The sequence below is a fragment of the Cynoglossus semilaevis genome, chromosome 15, assembly GCF_000523025.1.
Source record: "Cynoglossus semilaevis isolate Cse_v1.0 chromosome 15, Cse_v1.0, whole genome shotgun sequence".
NCBI lineage: Eukaryota > Metazoa > Chordata > Actinopteri > Pleuronectiformes > Cynoglossidae > Cynoglossus > Cynoglossus semilaevis.
Window position 1 is genome coordinate 3772272 of NC_024321.1, and position 18737 is coordinate 3791008.

The 18737-nt window shown below is 37.0% G+C and overlaps 4 protein-coding genes across 5 annotated transcripts; 3 read left to right on the forward strand and 1 right to left on the reverse strand.

Moving 5' to 3' along the window:
- Positions 1–742: 742 nt before the first annotated feature.
- On the reverse strand, positions 743–3779 carry LOC103390640 (alcohol dehydrogenase class-3-like). Its single transcript, XM_008326565.3, has 9 exons — positions 3626–3779; positions 3382–3483; positions 3000–3150; positions 2822–2909; positions 2510–2729; positions 2044–2304; positions 1826–1958; positions 1406–1544; positions 743–1268 (listed from the first exon to the last, which is right to left on the reverse strand). Exons 1-9 carry the CDS (start codon positions 3641–3643, stop codon positions 1211–1213), a joined length of 1170 nt encoding a protein of 389 aa, XP_008324787.1. The 5' UTR covers positions 3644–3779; the 3' UTR covers positions 743–1210.
- A 159-nt stretch (positions 3780–3938) lies between these two features.
- gar1 (GAR1 homolog, ribonucleoprotein) lies at positions 3939–5936 on the forward strand. The gene is made up of 7 exons (XM_008326567.3): positions 3939–4047; positions 4268–4463; positions 4793–4947; positions 5049–5108; positions 5204–5318; positions 5411–5545; positions 5642–5936. Exons 2-7 carry the CDS (start codon positions 4271–4273, stop codon positions 5650–5652), a joined length of 669 nt encoding a protein of 222 aa, XP_008324789.1. The 5' UTR covers positions 3939–4047; positions 4268–4270; the 3' UTR covers positions 5653–5936.
- Positions 5937–6473: 537 nt separating this feature from the next.
- On the forward strand, positions 6474–10392 carry LOC103390639 (alcohol dehydrogenase class-3). Its single transcript, XM_008326564.3, has 9 exons — positions 6474–6599; positions 7052–7153; positions 7573–7714; positions 7808–7895; positions 7985–8204; positions 8541–8801; positions 9347–9482; positions 9955–10093; positions 10188–10392. Exons 1-9 carry the CDS (start codon positions 6582–6584, stop codon positions 10210–10212), a joined length of 1131 nt encoding a protein of 376 aa, XP_008324786.1. The 5' UTR covers positions 6474–6581; the 3' UTR covers positions 10213–10392.
- A 2320-nt stretch (positions 10393–12712) lies between these two features.
- eif4ea (eukaryotic translation initiation factor 4ea) lies at positions 12713–17660 on the forward strand. 2 transcript variants are annotated; one of them, XM_008326563.3, is made up of 7 exons: positions 12713–12811; positions 13834–13937; positions 14173–14268; positions 15330–15393; positions 15681–15794; positions 16221–16360; positions 16821–17660. In XM_008326563.3, the coding sequence occupies exons 1-7, from the start codon at positions 12794–12796 to the stop codon at positions 16933–16935; spliced, it is 651 nt and encodes a 216-aa protein (XP_008324785.1). In that variant the 5' UTR covers positions 12713–12793; the 3' UTR covers positions 16936–17660. The 2 variants fall into 2 exon arrangements, with proteins under 2 accessions (XP_008324785.1, XP_024918898.1); XM_025063130.1 differs by lacking the exon at positions 12713–12811 and adding an exon at positions 12874–12893.
- Positions 17661–18737: the final 1077 nt, after the last annotated feature.

Consider the following 18737-nt stretch of genomic DNA (forward strand, 5'->3'; position numbering starts at 1 on the left):
AGAATACAATGTTTTACCAAAGATCACTAAAGGTTAGCTCACAACACAACACAAATAACAAGAAGGAAAATGGATTAAAATAAGAATACCTAAATTAGTCGAAATATTTACAAAAAGTGCATTTTTACTAATTTTAACAGTATTCTATCTTTAAGCCACCTCAAACTATTTTAGGTGGTTTTTAAATATTACACCATATACATTTATAGCTATAGACTTAGCTATATTTTTAGATAATAATTAAGAGTTTTTCTTTTTTTTTGTTTTTTATTTGTTTTACTTTAGTATTAATTTTGATTTTATATTTGTTCTACTACATTTTTGCAAAGTTTCAGTCATTTTGGTAATTTTGAGTCTAGCTATCAAATAACTTATTTTTATTAATTATTTACTCGTCTAACTTGCTTTTTACTTTGTATTCATTTTATTTTTTGTTCTCAGACCTTTCAATATCATTCCTTCGTGGCACTTTAGGTCCTGATACAAAGGTTTTCAATAATGTGAGCGAAAGGTCAATGAATTTTTGTTTTTGATTCCAAACAATTAAATCTCCTGATCCTAGATTAAATAGTATTAAACCCACTGCAGCAGTTCTGAACTTTTTGCCCTCAGATTTGGCCTAATTTCTCTAATGGCATTTATTTAATCTGGATTGAGTTTGACATCTAAGTCATTGCAGCAAAGTGATGACAGCAGCAACTGCTCTCTTCTGATTCATGTAAAAAAAAATCTTACACAGGGGTAAATAAAGCATTTATTTGTTTATTTTAATTAGAAGCTGTTGGGAGTATTTGAAAGAAACTGCAGTGACACAAATTCCTGCGGCAGTTATAACAGTGTGAATGAAAAACATGTTTGTTTCATTTACAAGAGGAGCCACAATTCTGAGAAATAATTACAGGTTCTGACTCTGACAGGTTAGGACTTTCTATTGAAAAATAATAATAAAATAAAATAGATACGAAAATAACTGGCAATATAGATTTGAAATAAGATGATAAATCTTCATTAGGATAGGAAATACAGAGTATTTTTAACAGAGTTTATTTAAGGGTGTAGATAAATGGCTCGTTTATGTTACAAGACTGCCATCTAGTGGTAGATATGGCCACGTGCTGAAAAATAGTACAAAGAATAATGATGGTTTCGTACCAAAAACTCTACCAAAAACAGTTAATAGAAGTTAATAGAATAAAATGTGTGATTTTTCTTATGAAGTCCCTTCAGGTTTTTCCTGGGAATCACAAAGGCTGATTACGCTGCGAATGCTGAAAGAGGGAAACAAACAAAAAATATATATATATCAGGAAAATAAAAACAAATCACATAAATCACAGATTTTCAGAAAAATGTCAACCATCTAAATGGTTTGAAATATGTTCAGCTTCTGCTGAAAAAGTTGTACCTCTTCCCACACTTCAACAAGTCAAATGCCTGGTTGATCTGGTCCAGGGTCAGGTTGTGGGTAATAAACTCGTCCAGTTTCAGTCTCTGGTTCATGTAGTCGTCCACCAGTTTGGGAACATCTTGCACACTCTTCCAACCTGTAGACATCGGAAGAACATCTCTGTTTTTCAATATCATCATATTTTATATCATATATTTAACTATGTGACTTTCAATTATATTATCACATAAACAAATGCACTTAATTAATGAGGTTAAATCTAGCACATTTGTGTGTAATGACAACTGTTGTATCACATTATCACATGCTGTATCACATTAACTGCATGTTGGTCCTCAAGATTTTTTACATTATTTAATCAGCCGCTGTTGAAGGTCAAGTCTCCGTCAGCTAATGGTTAATTTATTTTAAACTCACCTCCAAAGTAAGTGCCCTTCACTGTACGACCCATGAGCAGCTTTAGAATATCGATACTTAGCAAATCTCTGTCTGTCCAGCCAACAATAACACAGGTACCCCAGGCATCAATTGTTGAGTCAAACGCAGCTTTCTAGAACAGTTAGAATCCTCTGTTAAACACAGTCACATCTTCACCAACTGTTACAAAAACAATGAAATATTTCAAAAGTACCCACCATGACAGCTGCATTTCCAACACACTCAAAAGCGTAGTCCACTCCCCCACCTGTCATCTCTGCCAGCACCTCCTGAATGGGTTCGCTGTAATCATTGGGATTGACACACTCGGTGGCTCCTAATGCTGCAGCTTTTTCAAACTTGTCAGGGTTAATGTCGACCCCTATGATTCTCTTGGCCCCTGCAGCGAGGCAGCCCATAACAGCTGCCAGCCCAACAGCTCCCAGACCAAATACAGCACATATGGAATCTTTCTCGACCTAGGGGACACGAGGTGGGTTTCAACTTTTGGCTTATTTTTGGGGACATTTTCTTGTGCTGTGCTGCTTTTGGCATTTTATAAATGTTTTGAAAATAGTTAAATTAACTTAAAGGTTAATTAAAATGAAAAAAGAAACCAGAAGATTGCCGTCTAGTGGTGGGATTTTTTATATGTCAGTGTACAGCAGATCAGCCTATATTTACCTGGCCAGTTTTAAGAGCTGCACCATAGCCAGTGGAGACACCACATCCCAGCAAACAGACTTTTTCCAGTGGTGCATCATTCCTTATCTTTGTGAGTGAGATGTCGGAGACCACGGTGTACTGACAGAAAGTACTGACACCGATAAACTGGTAAACTTGTTGTCCCTTACAGGATATCCTGCTTGTGCCATCAGCCAAAACTCCCATTTGAGTTTTGTCCCTGAAGATCCACAGAAAAGAACAATTTAGAGAAAAAAACACTTAACATGACAACAATAGTTTGTGTGCCAAATTCACAGCAAATTAAATCACCAGTTCTTCCGGCACTGATTTGTTTTAGGGCTGAGACATCGTTTACATTCCCCGCACTGAGGCAGAAACAAAGGAATGACTTTATCTCCTAAAGACAGACGCAAAAACAATTTCTATGTATAAAGGAGTGAAAACTGCAATATGTGTTATTGTTTTTTTTTTAGGCTGTGAAATTTACCAGGTGAAAATTTGGTGACTCCTGGTCCAACACTCTCCACAATTCCAGCTCCTTCATGGCCGAGCACTAATGGAAATGGTCTCATCTCAATCCCTTCTCCTGTACCATACAAATATTCCCAGTCTGTGTGACATACACCTGTGGAACATACCTATTCAAAAAGATAGCAGTTTGAATGTTGTTGTCATGTGAGTGCAGTAAAAAATGCAGCCATTTATTGCTCATGTAACCAGTATTTCTTCTTGTTAATCTAACATCATCAGTTATTAACTACTGACAATCAGCTTCAAAACTGACTGTTGCAACCTTTACAGGTACTGATTTTTACTGCTGTCTGTGCACAAATTAAGAAGTTTAAGTGCTTTTAAAAAATGTGTCAGACCTTGACACGGACTTCATGCGCCTGAGGCGGGGCGACCTCCACATCTTCAATGACCAGGGATTTGCCATGTTCCCAGGCAACAGCTGCCTTGCACTTGATAACCTTAAACAAAACACAGTATGGCTGGATCAGATAGTTGATTAGCCATGACTCAGAAACTACTACTTAATAAAAACGTATCGTAGTCAACTATATAAAGGTGTAAGTAAAATTTACGTGGCTCATAATATGTTGATTTTCTTACCTGACCTATTGTAGACATTGCAAAATGTTTCCGATTTAAATCCTAAACTTGTAGTCCTGCTAATCCGGTTTACTTTTTTTGTGTGTGCGTGTAGCTGAATTTGCATTTTGTATTAAGGATTATTACCTCCATCTTCTGGACTGGAGTATGAATTACATCGGCACATCGAACTCTTATAAATCCAGTTTATTTGATATACAATTATAACATTATTAAGTACATTATTTTTTGGAACAATTTAGATATTCGATATGTTTTTAGTCTTATATTCATTACATTCGCATTTTTAAAGACCGCGCTAACGCTGTTGTAAATTTACGACACCTCACAACACTACCAAATGTCTTTACGGCAGCAGTCACACGTGTTGTCATCTCGTGGAGGCATTTCGAAGTAAATAGTTTCTGTTGTCCTTTTAAGTGGTAAGTTCTGTGCTTTTCATTCACTTTTGTCGAACCAACATACCGAAATTGTACGTTTATAAACAAATGAACTACTTATTTAAATGGCGGAGTAAACACATTAATTTTCTGTTATTAGAACTGATTGGAAAAGCATTTAGCATGTTGCTATGTAGGACTCATTGTAAGTGAAACCTATAGATATTTAACGCCTTCATCTTCGTGACTTTGCTCTCTGCAGAAAATGTCTTTCAGAGGAGGTGGAGGAGGACGCGGCGGTGGAAGAGGTGGAGGTTTTAACCGAGGTGGTGGAGGCTTTAATCGAGGTGGTGGAAGCTTTAACCGAGGTGGAGGAGGCTTTAATCGTGGAGGACGTGGAGGCGGTCGAGGAGGCTTCAACAGACAACAGGACTACGGTCCTCCTGAATATGTTGTCGGTAAGCGCTTAACACTCACAGGCTGATAGTTGTGTGATGCTGGATAAATAAAGTTTTACTTTGATATTTCAATTTAAAGTTTTGTAAGTTGGACATTCATAATTCCTCAATAAATTTTCTCGCAAATGATATGTTAATTAAATCCAATAAACTATGCACAAAAATTGTGCAAAACAATCATTTTTACACCTATATGACTGCTGATCTGAAGGTTAGATGGTGTAATATCGCAATGTATCAATTTTCTATAGTATGTCTCTGCCAATGTCTCAAGACCTTGTCAGTACCATGTCAATTGCTTTAACATTTTTGTATACAACTTTTTCCAGCACTAGGGGAATTCGTGCACCCATGTGAAGATGATATTGTGTGCAAGTGTACAACAGAAGAAAACAAAGTTCCTTACTTCAATGCTCCAGTTTACTTGGAAAACAAGGAGCAGATTGGGAAAGTGGATGAGATATTTGGCCAGCTCAGAGACTTTGTATCCTTTGTATCACTGTTTAGTCATAACTATAAACACCAGGAATTATTAAATGTGCCTTTAGATAGATTACTTTTTTTTTCCTTAACCCATGCTTGCAGTATTTTTCAGTTAAACTTTCAGATAACATGAAGGCATCTTCCTTCAAGAAATTACAGAAGGTATGTGTTGAAGTAGATTGTTTTGAGTAGTGCGTTTATATGCATATCTAAATTCATGGGTGTTATGAACTACATCGGTTTGCACCTTCTTTTAGTTTTATATAGATCCAATGAAGTTGCTCCCACTGCAAAGGTTCTTGCCTAGGCCGCCAGGAGAGAAGGGACCACCAAGAGGAGGCCGGGGTGGAGGTAGAGGAGGTGGCCGTGGAGGTAATTTAACTGTTGGCCTGATTTTTGCTAAACAATACTAATCGGTACAAATTCTGTTACTTAATTCTCTTGTGTTTTTGTTTTATTTTCAGGTGGCTTTCGAGGTGGCAGAGGTGGGGGTGGTCGTGGCGGAGGATTTGGAGGTGGTCGCGGCGGAGGATTTGGAGGTGGTGGACGAGGGGGAGGTTTTAGAGGAAGAGGAGGTGGTGGTGGACGTGGATTTAGAGGTTGGCATTAATTTTGTAAGCATTTCTGTTGTGAAGCTGTCTTTGGTGTGCAGTCTTTGTTTTATTATGGTCACGTTGTTTTCTTTTCTCTTTTAGGTGGAAGATGATCTGTTGATGTTCTGGTGGATCTTTTTTTTTGTTTGCCTAAAACCTTCTCCAGTGGAGTGTCTGTGTTCCATGCAAATGTGCAGATGTTGTCAAACTCTGAACATGGACCACATTTGAAACTTGGATCTTGGAATGGATCTTCTTTTTTGATTGTTGCACTGCTACAGAAGGTGCAACATAGTGTCAATTCCTCTTTATAAGCAGATGTGTTCTTTTACCTTGTTTATTGTATAAAAATATTTCAACCTGAAAATTGTGCTTTTAATAAAAAAAGGCAAAACAACTTTTTTATGCATCATTAATTCATTTATTTTGATGCTCTGAAAATATCTCAAGTAGATCCTTGCTGATGGCTTTGATTAAAAGGGTGTTTTGTACAAGTTCAGATGTTTGAAAAGAGACAAATCAAATGCAGAAATAGTTGTGCATATTGGCGGTCAGTTGTTTATTCCAGCAATGTTGCTTGATTTAATATAAAATGTGTAAAACAACTGCCCAAATAATTAGCTCAGTCATTTTGTGATTTTTTTTTCTCTGAATGATTATCAACCTCAAAGTATCAAAGTACAGCGTTTTGAAGAGGCCTTTATTCACCTTATCTCCATTAACACAGCAGTGAAGCTCCACCGTGACCAACTTTTGTTTACCTTTATGCCTCAAAGTTTAGTTATTTTTCATATGGGATTTTTCATATTTTTTAAAGTAGGGACTAATTTTAATTGTTTTTTTTTTTATCTTGACGGTGCATTTCTGGTTAAATTTAAATAAATATAATAAATATTTTTTTCATACATATATGTGATATCCATTTTACGACTTTTTCAATCACTTTACAGCTCTAGCTGCATCACCATTACGTTCTCCTCTTTGATTGGTCCGTACGTATGACGCTGCTTCCACCCCGTTCTCTTGCTCTGAAGGGAAGAACATGGAGACAGTTGGAAAAGTAAGTGGGATTTCTATAGCCTGCAAAATAACTGTTTTAAATGCATATCTATTTTGCCTGTGTGCGGATTAAGCTCGTCATAAATATAGATTAAACCAACAGGTCTTTTTTTATTTGAGTTGTCGAATGAACACGTTCGGAGTGAATGTTTAATCATTCAGCAAGAAATCAGTTTGCAGCTGTTTGCAAGTTGGTGCCGGTCGTGTCGAAAGTTATACAATGTTATTGCATTGAAATAAAAAGAGTAAAAAGCTTGTAGCTTTAGTTAAAGTAGAAACAAACTAGTTAAGGACCACTTTGCACTGTTCCTTAACTAACTCTTATATGACGGCTTTAACTGGGTCACTGTGCATCTGTGAAGCCATGGCTTCTGTTAAGTTGCAGGTACCGGTTTAAGTGCAACGTAGAATACACACACACACACACACACATATATCTCGTGCTCTTTTTAGGTAATCAAGTGCAAGGCTGCTGTTGCCTGGGGGCCAGGGAAGCCTCTTTCCATTGAAGAGGTGGAAGTTGCACCACCTAAGGCCAATGAAGTTCGCATCAAGGTAAACCTAATAATGATTATTATATAGTAAATGTCACACACGTTTAATTCGATGCGTTATTGACGACTGGATAAGTCCAAAATGTTAAAAGTTTTGGTTTGTCAAGTTATGTTCTAACTTAATGTTTACAATTTAAAGACAATATAAAAAAGTTGTTTGGACTTCCTTGAAGAATATTGAGAACTATAGTTTTTGTCTATTTTATCACTTATATTTTTGGTACCTGGTACATGGTGTGAGCACAGAGTAATAAAATATTTTCTTCGTATTTATCTTTTTACAACAAAACTCTGCATGTAGCATTTTATAATAAAATGCACATAATTTATTTTTAATACATTTTTTGTAAGTACTGCCTACCTTTTTGCCTCAATTATTATCATTATTATTATTTCATTATCTAAAACTTTATCTTTCAGCTGTTTGCCACAGGGGTGTGTCACACAGATGCCTACACACTCAGTGGCAGTGACCCCGAGGGACTTTTCCCTGTCATCTTGGGCCATGAGGGTGCAGGGACTGTGGAGAGTGTTGGTGAAGGTGTCATCAAATTCAAGCCTGGTATGAAGCAACACGTCCCAATTAAACATGTTATGTGCAGTTGTAACTATATGTTCTGTTTTTAATTTTTTTTTTCAAATCTCTTTGTTAAAGGTGATACTGTGATTCCTCTGTATGTACCACAGTGCGGGGAATGCAAATTCTGCAAAAATCCCAAGACCAATCTTTGCCAGAAAATTAGGTAAAATGTCAAATTCTGTCAAACTACACCTATCCAATTCCATTGTACACATCTAAAGTTTTTTTTTTTTATGTGGCTCCACATTACAGAGTAACCCAGGGCCAGGGTTTGCTCCCTGATAAGACCTCACGCTTCACTTGCAAGGGAAAGCAAGTGTTTCACTTTATGGGCACCAGTACCTTCTCTGAATACACCGTAGTGGCCGATATCTCTCTGGCCAAGGTGAATGAAAAGGCTCCAATGGATAAAGTGTGTCTGCTTGGATGTGGCATTTCTACAGGCTACGGTGCTGCTCTCAACACTGCCAAGGTGAGGAACACCAGAGATTTTTGGCTGTACTGTAAAAATGTCCACAAATATTAAAGCAATGTTGACACTTTAAGTTGTTTTAATAGTTTTCTTGTCCAAAAAGGGGGGAATGCACTGTAAAAATGATTGTTATAATTGTGTTCTCACCATAAATAATCTTATTAAATGTAATGGTACCAAATCTATTTAATAACCAGAATAAGGCTAAATAAGTTCACTGTATTTCTTTCACATATCAGAATCAAAATCTTCATTGCCATTGTAGCAAGGCAACATTGCACAATGAAATAAAGATGCAACTTTTCCCATGCACATTCTTCTTTCTGCACACTCCAGGTTGAGCCCGGTTCCACTTGTGCCGTGTTTGGACTTGGAGCCGTGGGCCTAGCTGCTATTATGGGTTGCCAGGCTGCTGGTGCAACCAGGATCATTGGCGTTGACATCAACCCTGCAAAGTTTGAGAAAGCCAAGGAGTTTGGAGCAACTGAGTTTGTGAACCCCAATGATCACACCAAGCCCATTCAGGAAGTTCTGGTGGAGATGACTGACGGTGGTGTAGACTACTCCTTTGAGTGCATTGGAAATGTGAAAATCATGGTGAGACATGTTTTGTAGTACTAATTGTCCTAGACAAGACGTGCAGCGAAAGGTGCACTGATTGCAATCATTTTCCCATGTTGCACTTGCAGCTTTTGCAGATTATCACGTTGGCTCCCTCACTGTTAGTGTCACTGTTACGTCTAATAAAAAATGATGAACTTGGAGCTCTGTTAATTCACTGTAGAGTATTTCCAAGCTAATGAACCACCCCCAGCCTGTAACTGTGAGCTTCCTCACCTATTTTCCCGACACACAACTCTTGTTTGGCTGCCAGCAGGACGTGGTCTGAATGGCAGGTCAACGGTCGTCCTAAAAAAAAAAAAAGAGATTCCAATCACTAGCTAATTGATTGGTGCATTTCTACATGCAACATGTCTTCTGATGGATAAGCAGTATGTCAATCATGTATTGTTTTCATATCATTGTTAATGTGCTGTTGTTAATGTATAAAAAATGTCTCACAACCAATGTTCCAACACTGTTCAAACACTCAAAGGATGAATGTGCATGGAGTCTCAGAAAGTACACTGTCATTATTTCAGAGAGCCGCACTGGAGGCATGCCACAAAGGATGGGGCGAGAGTGTCATCATTGGTGTAGCCGGTGCTGGACAAGAGATTTCCACCAGACCATTCCAGCTGGTGACAGGTCGTGTGTGGAGGGGAACAGCCTTCGGAGGTGAGGGGGTGTGTTACGAAGGCGTCAAAACTAAAACATGACTGCAGAGTTTTCATTCATTGATGAGTATGTAATGTATTCAAAACAGTTTTAAATAACTTATTAATACTGAAGCTTTCTAGTGGTGAGCACAGCTTCATTTTGGCTCAGTTTGTAGTCAGATCAGTGCCGGGGATTGTGTGGTAGGTGACATTAAGATCAAGATGAGAATTTTACCCATGTGCCAACACTGCCCCCGTAGAAAAACCAAAAAGCCCAAACATTACCTTTGTTAATGCGATTAAAGATTTGGTTTTTTAAGTCAGTGTGTATGCATGTGTAATGCTATTTCTAACCTATAAAAGGTCACTATACAATTGCAGTTCATTGCCTTGGGCTTTTCCTAATGGTGAGATCAGTGTATTTTTACTGTTTTAGTCTCTGAATAAAATAGAATTAAAGAAATTAAACTGATTTCCATATTTGCCTGCAGGCTGGAAGAGTGTGGAGAGCGTTCCTAAACTGGTAGAAGATTACATGAATAAAAAACTGAAGGTGGATGAATTTGTTACTCACACTCTGCCCTTTGAGCAGATCAATGAGGGTTTTGACCTCATGCATGCTGGAAAAAGGTGGGTAGATGTTTAATGTCTGTTTTTTTTTTTTTTTTTGTTTTTCACATCTTTGTTCATTAGACTGAGATGTCATTTTTCTCTCTCACTGCAGCATCCGCACAGTGCTGACCTTCTGAAGTGCTTCCAGCATTGACGTCTTTCACATCCGGCCTTCAAACAGTCTAATTAGATGCAGCACTTTTTTGTCTTTCCTCTTTGCTTCTGTTTGAGCAGTAACAACTAGTACTAAAATGTTGTATTTTCCATCCAGAAAGTTGTTACAAACAAAAGAAGTCGTATTAAATGTTCAACTTACATTTAATGTTGTCTTCCTTTTGTATATCACTCATTTAGTCAAACAAATGTTATTATTATAGTACCAAACAGCACACAGTGAGATGCTGTGGCAGTTTAGGTTGTCAAATACTTTGGGAATTTGAGATATTTTCTCTTACTTTACTATCCTACTTACTCCCCTTTGTAGTCAGACTTCCCCACACGAGGACAGGAGGACAGATCGTCCAAGTCTCGTACTTTGCAGTGGCTCAGGTGGACCCAGACGTTCCGTTCTACAATCTTCACTGCAGTCAGCGTTGTTAATATCACTTAGCATGGACCCTCCCATCTGGGGCTCAACCAGCACTTTCTCTTTATGGCTTTCACAAACACCCAGTCACCAGGCTTCACTGGTCTCGTCTCCTGTGGAAGAGTGTGGAAATAGTCGGACAATAATGTGTTCTTTGCACTTCTTTCTGTGTTAACATTTGCTGCATATAGTCTGCTAATGTCCAGTCTGAATCTGGGCCATCTCTTTCCTTTAGGTCCAAGTCTGGAATGCGGAAGTTTCTTCCATACAACATTTCAAATGGTGTCAAATTAGTACCTTCTGCTGGTAATAGGTGCATATTTAGTTGTACTAAATCTGCACAGTCTGTCCATGTCCTTTTTGTTTCATGCATTGCCTTTATTAGCTTATTTTTTACAGTTCCATTCGTTCTTTCCACTAGTCCGGCTGACTGTGGAAAATATACTCTGTCTTTTGAGATCTCTTTTCAAATATTCTCCTACTCTGGTTATAATCTGATTCACAAAATGTGTTCTGTTATCACTTCTGATGATCTCTGGAACACCAAAAGTTGGTATTATTCGTTGACATATGGCTTTTGCCACAGTAATAGCATCTGGTGTTTTACATGGAAACAATTCAACCCATTTTGTTAAAGCGTCTATGATTACCAAACAGTATTCATATCCTTTATCCTTATTCAATTGTATGAAATCCATGTGAATAACCTGAAATGGATATTCAGGAACTGGAAATTTCCCCCTTCTTGTTCGCACCTGGCCTTGTACATTATTCTTGATGCAAATCAAACATTGTCTACAAAACTTTTTAGAAAATAAATTGAATCCTTTTGTATTAAATTGCTTATCTACTAATGATACCATCCCTCCTGTTGACACATGGCACAGACCATGTGACATACCTGCAGCCCATTTAAATAATGACTTAGGTAACCATGGGTTTTCATTTGTCCCTATAAAAATGCCATTCTCTAATTTTGCTCCTTGGGCCAGCCAAAATAACGTTTTTCAGTATTAGGTGCCTGTTCTTGTCGTGTTTTCAATACTTCCTGTGTGTCGCATGTATCAATATCTTGTGTTAATGTCTGTGCTTCGGTCGTGCTTTCAAATGCCATAGCTGCTTGTTTTGCAGCTTTATCAGCTCTTTGTTTCCTTGTGAAACTGGATCGTCTTTCGTGTATGTGCCTCACATTTACATACAGCTACTTTTCTTAAGTGGGAATGCTTTCAATAGTTCTTGTAAGAGTTTGTGGTGCATTACAGATTTCCCCATAGAGGTTTTGAAACCTCTATTTTTCCACAACTGGGCGAAGATATGTACTGCACCATACGCATATTGGCTATCAGTAAAAATGGTAACGTCTTTTCCTTTTGATAATTTCAATGCTTCTGTTAACACCACTATTTCTGCGGCCTGAGCACTATAAGTTGATGGTAATTTGCCTGTTTTCAGGGTTTCAGTCTGTGTTACTACTGCATAACCTGCACAGTTTTGTCCCATGCTATTTTTCTGAGCTGATCCATCAACGTACAATACTTTTCCTTTTTTCAGTGGCACGTCTGTCAAATCTGTTCTTGGTTTCCTCCTTGGGAGTTGGTTGTAGTGTAGCAGGATTGAGTGTTGAGGTGAAAGAAAAGACATTTTTGTTTGTAATATGAGCGCCGCTACTGCGTGAGGCGTTTAGTGTAGTTTTGTGATACAAAACTACTTCTGCTGCTGCATGTACTGCTTGTGCTGCTGCCACTACTGCCTGTACACATGGTGGTAGTCCCTGTGTAACAGAATCTAGTTTGCCAGACTGGTATTGACCAAAATGTTTAAGTGCTATATTTAAATATGATATATCATGTATTTAAATTCATGCAATACATTTAAGAACACTGGAAATTACTTAAAAGTCTATTTGGACATTTAATTTGCAGACAGATTGTCTATTTTGTGTGATAAAGACTGCACCGGTTGTCTCTGCTGCTTTTGGTGCGGATCTCCCTGTCGCTGAACAAATAAAAAGTGGTGTCCTTATCTAGGTGGTGACACTATGGAATTCTGAATATCGCCGGGCGCATGCGCATTCTGCGTTCTCAGCTGGCCAATCAGCTATTTTAACACTGAACCAACGTGATTTTTCAAAGATGGCGACCGGTCTTTTGGTGAGTCAAACGCTAAACACACCCACTACGCAAACATTTATCTTTAGTTATACATACCAGTGTGACAAAAAATCACTGTCAGGTATGACGAAAGACCAGATATTTAAAGCCTTGCACAGATTTTATAAAGCGTTTGGCTGACTAAAGTAAAACAAGCTAACAGATAGTTGTCCAAACATTAGTTTTGCACGATACATTAAACAGTAGCATATGCTTTCTGTTATTAATTCCCCAGGACTTAGTGTCGTTAAGTTGTCAACACTTAGTCAAAGTCAAGTAAATGAACTATTAACCGGGGTCTACAGCTGCATCCTTTTCCTTAATGAATCTTTCTTTTTTGGACGGAATAAATAAGCAGTATTTCTGCTTCCGGTAAACACATTTTACACAGTGTATATCTGTTTAGATCATTTTTAAATTAGCACAACTAATAAATCAATAAGATGCATATCTAATGAATAGAAAATAAGCCTCTGCCACGTCAAAGGAAATCAGCTGGTGAAATCCAAACATAAATTTTAAGAAAATAAAAATTATTTTTCCCCACATGGAGTTGCAAAGAAGTGAGAGTTTACTAAGAGTATATATTAAATGTAGATTATAAACATTACCATATACATGTTATTTTAATAATTTTTAGTTCTGAAAAATCAACATGTTATACTTTTGAGGGAATATATGTCTATCCTAAGATATGTTTGCTTTTTTCTTATGTATATTTTAATTTTCAATTGTTTTTGCATGCGATTAGAAGCCTAGGTGATGATATTTGGGGTGGTTAGTTTAATATTTCTCACCTGTCTACTGTTATCTTATTAGCATAACATTTTTCATATGGATATTTTATTATATGTAGAGAAACATTTAGGTAACTTCAGGTATGTTCATTTATAGAACTGTGTAACTGTTGTTGTTTCACCCACATGCTCATATTGAAAAGACAAGATGCATCTAGAAAGAAAAAACTGTCTGTAAAAGAGCAATATAATAACCGTTTAGTGTTATTGTTTATTGAATTGCAGGTGTCGACATTAGCTCCTTCCAATCCTAAAAAAGAAGAATGCGAGACATCTATACAGAAGGTTATGAATCCTGAACTTTACATCAAGCACCCTTTGCAGAACCGGTAAGTCTAAAGCTTAGATTCCCATTTTTATTTTTTATTTTTATAAATGCGTCAATATATTGAAGTGTACCACAGCACAGCTGTTGTTGGTCACTCCATTGCATTTGCTGTAATTGCATAATGTGGTTGAAGAACCTGTTATGAAACTCAGAAAGTGAAAGTGAAGTGATTGGTCTGGACTGGTAGAACAGCTCTGTTAATCTGAAATGTTGTTTTTGTTTTTTTTGATTGGCAGATGGGCTCTTTGGTTTTTCAAGAATGACAAAAGCAAAACATGGCAGGCCAACCTCCGGCTCATCTCTAAATTTGACACCGTAGAAGACTTCTGGGCGTAAGCATAATGTTTTTGTTAATGGGTTTGTTTGAAAGTATAACAAAGTATCAATACAACTACCTTTTTACTTCTTCCTAAATCTTTATCATTTTGGCAGTGTCAAAGTTATTGCAATTTTTTTCCCCCATCAAACAAGCTTTTGGATGATTATTTGCATCTGTGAACATGACTTGTTTCCAGAATTCATACCTACTTCTTTGTGTGTTTACACAGAACCTCCATTAGAGGCATACTGGATTACATAGTATTAAAATGGCTTTTAAGTATAGATCTGGTTCTTGTGAGGCAACTGTTTATACTTTCAGCAGATTTCTGCTCTGTGCATCCCAACTTCCAGTATATAAAAATAAAACTCACAATTCCTGTTGTACTTTATAGTATTCTAAAATTGTCTTAAAGTACAGTGTTTCCTGGCTTCCTTTTGACACATACTCTGTATAAATAGTCCAGAATATTTTTCATTGAGATGTGGACTCCAGGCTTTGATGGGTGACACCTTCGCCACAGTCCTTATCAACGTTGTTCCCGGGCTTAGGCAAACTGGTTTCCAGACACATGATTGGATGTACCAAAATAAACCTGACATAAAAACTTTTGCCAGCTGCAGCCCAAACTTTTGAGAAGTTGTAAACTGCATAACAAACTTTTGTTTGGCTCTGTCAGATGTCGAACATAGAGTTGGGAGAAAAAAGCCACTATATCCACATTGTTACACCAAAATATACTTAGATAATACTAGAAGCCCAGTGATAAACTGGGAATGAACCGATTAAAGCCATACAGACACTGCTCGTGGAATAAAATGTGTTGTAGTAATTCTGATTTAATTATACTTAAATTTCTGAGGTTAATTAGTTGCCTTGAAAATTTGTCTGACCCACACTTTAAATAAATTTTCAAGAATATATGTAGAAAAACAGGAAATAAAACCAAAATAATAACTTCAAACATTTTTTCTTTTGCTTTACTCGGAGTGTTGAGTTTGAGTCTAACAGCTCCGCACGTCGATGCAGTATACTTATCTTTTCCTGTTTTTCACATTGTTTTCACTTTCCCAGATTGTATAATCACATCCAAGTTTCAAGTAACCTGATGTCTGGCTGTGACTACTCCCTGTTTAAAGTAAGACAAATCAAATTCATTTATGAAATTTATACAAGTTAAATAGTTTGTTAAACTTAAGCTAAATTAAATGGAACAATTTCACCATAAGCAAACACAGTAGAAGAATGGTTAGTACTCTTGCCTTACAACAAGATCATCACTGGTCTGGTTTGTTGTTATGGTGACGGTGACATGTGCTTTTTTTTGCACATATGCATGTAATGTATTTTTGGCTAAAATAACTATTAAATTCAACTACCTGAGTAATAAACTGCTTTTAATTGTTCAATTTGTTTTTTTACCAGGATGGAATCGAGCCAATGTGGGAGGACGAGAGGAATCGACGAGGAGGCCGCTGGCTGATCACTCTGTCCAAACAACAGCGCAAATCAGACCTGGACCGTTTCTGGTTGGAGACGGTATGCATGTTCTGTCCCACTGTTTGTCACTGTACCTTGAACTGAACTTTATTGCTCATGTTTGATGGAAAAAGACAAAGGAAAAACACAGGTGGGGGAAAAAAAAGCTCAAGATTGGCTGTGTTCCATTTGGCTACTTTGGCTACAGTGTCCTGGCATTACGTGTATGTGTGTGTGTGTGTGTGTGTGTGCGTGTGTGTGTGTGTGTGCCACACTGTGATACTGGCTCACAGGGACAGCAGAAATGAATGGAGCCATTGTTGAACATTCTCACCAACACCTGTTCATTTTTCCCACTGTGCCAAAGTCAAAATGTCCTGACATGAATAAATTAACTTGGCTGTTAGCTGACAAAGACATGGAAAAGTTCATTTCTACAATAGGAAACCTTTGTAAATTTTATTTTATATATTTTTTTTTCTGCAGCTCTTGTGTCTCGTGGGTGAAGCATTTGACGACTACAGTGACGACGTATGCGGGGCTGTCATTAACGTCAGGGCCAAAGGAGACAAAATAGCGATATGGACCACGGACTATGAAAACAAAGATGCCATAATACACATAGGGTAAAAATTAGAAAACTCAAATAAAATATTATATTAAAAATGTAATAATATCAGTACTGTTAAAGCTAACATGTTTATCGAATTTTCATCCAATTAAAAAAAAAAGCCTTTTTAAGCATGGGCAGAATGACGTTCGTCGCGTATCCCTTAATTTTCTGCATCCATTTGTCGTTTCAATGTCAGATTACATTTAGCATAGTGATTGTTAGTACTGACACTTCTTGTGTGACTCTTCCTTTTTTCCCTGTGTTTCTAAAATATTTAATTTTCTTCTTCTGCCATATTGTTTTATTGTATTATGTCTTTTTGAAATGCCTGTTAAAGTTAAAGGTCACGTCTGTTCGAACTCTGTTACACTGTAATTTTCTTTTCATAAATTTTCTCCCTGACTGCAGATGCATTTTGTTGTGTCCCTGCTTGTCTTCCTCCTCTAACAGTGGTGTGTTTTCTTCTTCTGTAGACGCGTCTATAAAGACAGATTAGGAGTTCCTCCTAAAGTCATCATCGGATACCAGTCTCACGCCGACACCGCCACAAAGAGTGGGTCCACAACCAAGAACAAGTTTGTGGCCTGATGTTTTTCAACAATCCCATATTTTCTTTCTTTTTTTCTTTTCCATCACACTTGAATGTAATTCACAGGTTTTTGACCAAATGCTTTAAAAGTGAAATTAAAAAAATATGTATTTTCTTCAAATTGCTGATTTGCAAAGTTAAAAGTGTTGTTTATGTTGAAAACATGCAAGTTAAATTTAGCACTTTTTTGGTGGTGGGGTTTGATGAATGGTTTAATACATTTCTTGAAACATGAGTTGATAAATTATAATAAAAAAAACAACTTAAAATGTCAAGAAAAATGAGCATAATCCAATAGCTTATTTCTTCTTTACTTCTGTTGTTGTTTTTGTGCTGTTTACACAAACAAAGTCAGTTTTGTGCCAGTGTTGAATGTGGATTTTGACATTTCTTAGTTAAAATATATTGAAGTATTTTTTTTTTTTCCACAAGGAGTTGTGCACTGAAATGCCTTGTGGTAAAAGTTTAATGTTTAACTATAGTATAGCAGAAAAATTAGGTCTTTTCATATATACAACTTCTTGGTAGCTAACATAAGAAATCACTTGTTGTGCTGAAAAAACGTAAACATCAATTTTAGTATTTAACTTTTGTTGTGTAGACACAAGAGCAACTGTGTTTCCTTTGAAAAGTATATTTTTGTAAAGCTGGCATCATAAAATTTATTTACCTTCTAGATTTTGGTTATGATGTATTAAAAGGTATCTTGACTTCTGCCTTTAAAGCCACATTCTAGTGTCTTTTTTGGAGCATTATATATAAACATGGTTGTGTGAATAAACAGGTTCAGTAGGCCGAACTCTGAAAATTAAAAACATGTTCTGACATCTTGACAGCTGTATAAAGAAAGTGATGCAACATTTCTTCAGAAGTAGTTTGTATTGTTAGCCTTCGAACCACAGGCGGAAGTTGAAGCTCTGGCTACAGTCAGTTTCTTTGCTGTTTTATAGCTAGTTATTAAGATCGGCTCTAAAAGTGTTGTTTCACACGTATTGACAGTCAGTTTAAATTGGCGGCTCAGTCCCTCCTGTCCCTTTAAGCCTCAGTCTAATTGACCCCATTAATCAGGGTGTCTTTAGACAGTATAGACGAGCTGCAGGAAATGAGGAGAGAACACGCTGCTGAGACTCTCCAGAGGTTGTTGTGATGGAGACTTTAACGCCGCTCTGCCAAAAACACATCTGCTGTGAAAACCTTCATTTGTAGGTTGACTTCCAGTGTTAACTATTTGGTTCAATAACACATTTTTTTTTTTTACAGAACAGGATTTTTTGCTTGTTCCATAGCAGGCTTGTTTCATTGTCTAACCCGATCATGCAAGTGGCTGAAATTTAAAACACGTGGGTCACAAAATCAATGTACATTGTGGAGATTGGTGTTTTTGGTAAAAAAAAAAAGTAAATGTAGCTTGATAAAAGTGGGTATTCAAGAAAATGAATTTCACCACTGCGATTTTACCATCTGGAAACCAAAAGTATAGGCCCACAGGCCTGGAGTTTGTTAAATGAGTTATATAAACTAGAACTAGTAGTAAGTAAACATCTCCTTTACTATTTTTTGTGACAGTTTGTCTAGATGCATGTGTCATAATGTTTGACTTGACAATTAGAGCTAATTTTTTAAGCTAACCTCTTACATCATAGTCCAGATGTCAATACTTCAGGCCCCAGATGTTGTCAGATGCGCTCCAGGTCAGTAAGATAATTTTCTCATTTATTTCATGGACGTACATGCGGGTGTGTGCATGTGTGTGTATGCAGGAGTTTGTTAAAGTAATTACATGGGAGAATCAAATGTGCCC